Source organism: Temnothorax curvispinosus, unplaced genomic scaffold, assembly GCF_003070985.1.
Source record: "Temnothorax curvispinosus isolate PA1 unplaced genomic scaffold, ASM307098v1 QBEX01010768.1, whole genome shotgun sequence".
NCBI classification, from domain to species: domain Eukaryota; kingdom Metazoa; phylum Arthropoda; class Insecta; order Hymenoptera; family Formicidae; genus Temnothorax; species Temnothorax curvispinosus.
Window position 1 is genome coordinate 1 of NW_020220548.1, and position 1,834 is coordinate 1,834.

At 42.4% G+C, this 1,834-nt stretch overlaps 1 protein-coding gene across 1 annotated transcript; it reads left to right on the top strand.

Moving 5' to 3' along the window:
• Positions 1-175: 175 nt before the first annotated feature.
• Positions 176-1,448, top strand: LOC112460734. The gene is made up of 2 exons (XM_025025552.1): positions 176-870; positions 1,275-1,448. The coding sequence occupies exons 1-2, from the start codon at positions 754-756 to the stop codon at positions 1,431-1,433; spliced, it is 276 nt and encodes a 91-aa protein (XP_024881320.1). The 5' UTR covers positions 176-753; the 3' UTR covers positions 1,434-1,448.
• Positions 1,449-1,834: the final 386 nt, after the last annotated feature.

Below are 1,834 nucleotides of genomic sequence, written 5' to 3' on the forward strand. Positions count from 1 at the left end.
AAATCTCCCCTTCCGTTCGTTCCATTTCCATAAATCACGATCGATTCGTGCGCGTCCGCGTCGTCATCGACACGCGAAGGCGCGTGCTCTTCGCAAGAGAAACGTATGCAAAAATTCTGCTCTTACAGAAACGTTGCAAGTTGATTGGTTTTAAAGCTATGCGACAGCCAATCGACTTGCAATTTTTCTGTAAGAACAACATTTGCGCATACGCTTCTCTTGCAAATGATTTCAAGAATCAAGCCCCTTCTTGCCAGATGACTCATCCGCCCGATCCGCCGTCACACGCGGCTGTGCCGCCATAGTCAATAGTGCGATCGCGCTCGATATCGGCCTCCGCGTCGCATATCGAAGTATACCATACGTGTATGTATACCATATATTGCGGAGCGACGAGCGACGAGGAAACTCCCCGGAGTCCCTCGATTTCGGATCCGGGAGATAACAGCGAATCTTATCGCTCGTGGTAAGACGCCGGTTCTCCGCGCGTCCTCCACTCTCGGCTTTCGGTAGCCTCGCCGGTATCGTGTCGGCGAGCGATCTTTTGAAGCGTCTCCCGCCGATCTCGACGTCGACATTTTTTTTAGGGGGAGGGGGGAAGAGGGGTTTCCTCCTCTTTGGTTAGGAGCATAGGCGCCTTCAACCCTGCCTTTGGGTTACATATAGCGCAATCGACATCGACGACGTCGCCGACACCCGGACTCCAGAGTCCGGACGTCCCCACGTCGTGCATTGTCTTAATTGTCTACCGATATGGAAGGACGCGGCTCACGCGGCGGTGGGGCGTATCTCGCGGTCTTCTCTGGAATTTTTGCGACCGCCGGTAGTCTTCTGGGCAAGCTTGCCGGTGGCGCTGACGCGTCGTCGTTGGTGAGTTGACGGGACCGATTCAAATCGCCGGTAAAAACATGAAATAAACCGCGGATTTTTTTATTTCTAAATTTAATTTCTAGAAGAAACAGAATTTAATTGATTTAGGAATTTCGGATATTTATAATATTCACAACGACGTCCTTATGGCAATGTAAATTGACACGCGGAAATGTGTTTCTGTAAAATTGTCTTGTTTTGTATTAACAATATTTGTATGTTATTATATGATGCATTCTGAAGCAGACAAATAACTGATAAATACGCAAGAGAGATTGATGATTGAAAATTGAAAAATTGAAACTAGATTAAAAACATTAGAAATTTAAAACTGTATAGTATAATAAATATAACGTACGCTATAACAATATAAGCATTATAATGTTTACATGCTTTTTTTGTAGACATCGTTGCTTCTAAAAGGAGTACTTCTCGTCTCTATGATTGTGAGCAACACCATAGGATGCACGTTTTTTGTCAAAGCGCTTCATGGCAGCGGTTCTTCTTTGCCGATAACCGTCGCCAGTGCGGCTACGAACTATGTTTGTTCGGTGAGTTGTTAAATCTTATAATTAATATCTCGTAAATATTATCATTAGATAACACGGGTTAAGGGGTAACGCCACTCTAGAGTCCCAAAAAAAAAAAAGCCAATTTTTGATAATTTTTTTCAGAAATACAATAATCATAAATGAAAATCGGTTTAATTCTATTTATTATCTATATATTAAAGTATAAAAAAAATTTTTATTAATTATTTATTGCCAAAATGGCGGCACCAGAGCCATTGCTCCAAAGTGCCTTTTTGTGGAAGGCGTCCAACGGGCGGAATCGAAGCTCCTATAATTTCTGAGCTGGAACAAAAATTCAAAGATTTTTGAAAAATATATAAGTTTTTCTATAGAAGTACGTAGGGGAATTGCGAAATATCATTTTTTGTAAGAATGGTGCATGTTGGAAAAAA

Coding starts and splice junctions, on each gene's coding strand:
- LOC112460734 (XM_025025552.1), top strand. CDS start 754: ATGGAAGGACGCGGCTCACGCGGCGGTGGGGCGTATCTCGCGGTCTTC. Junction 871..1,274: donor GCGCTGACGCGTCGTCGTTG/GTGAGTTGACGG, acceptor CTTTTTTTGTAG/ACATCGTTGCTTCTAAAAGG.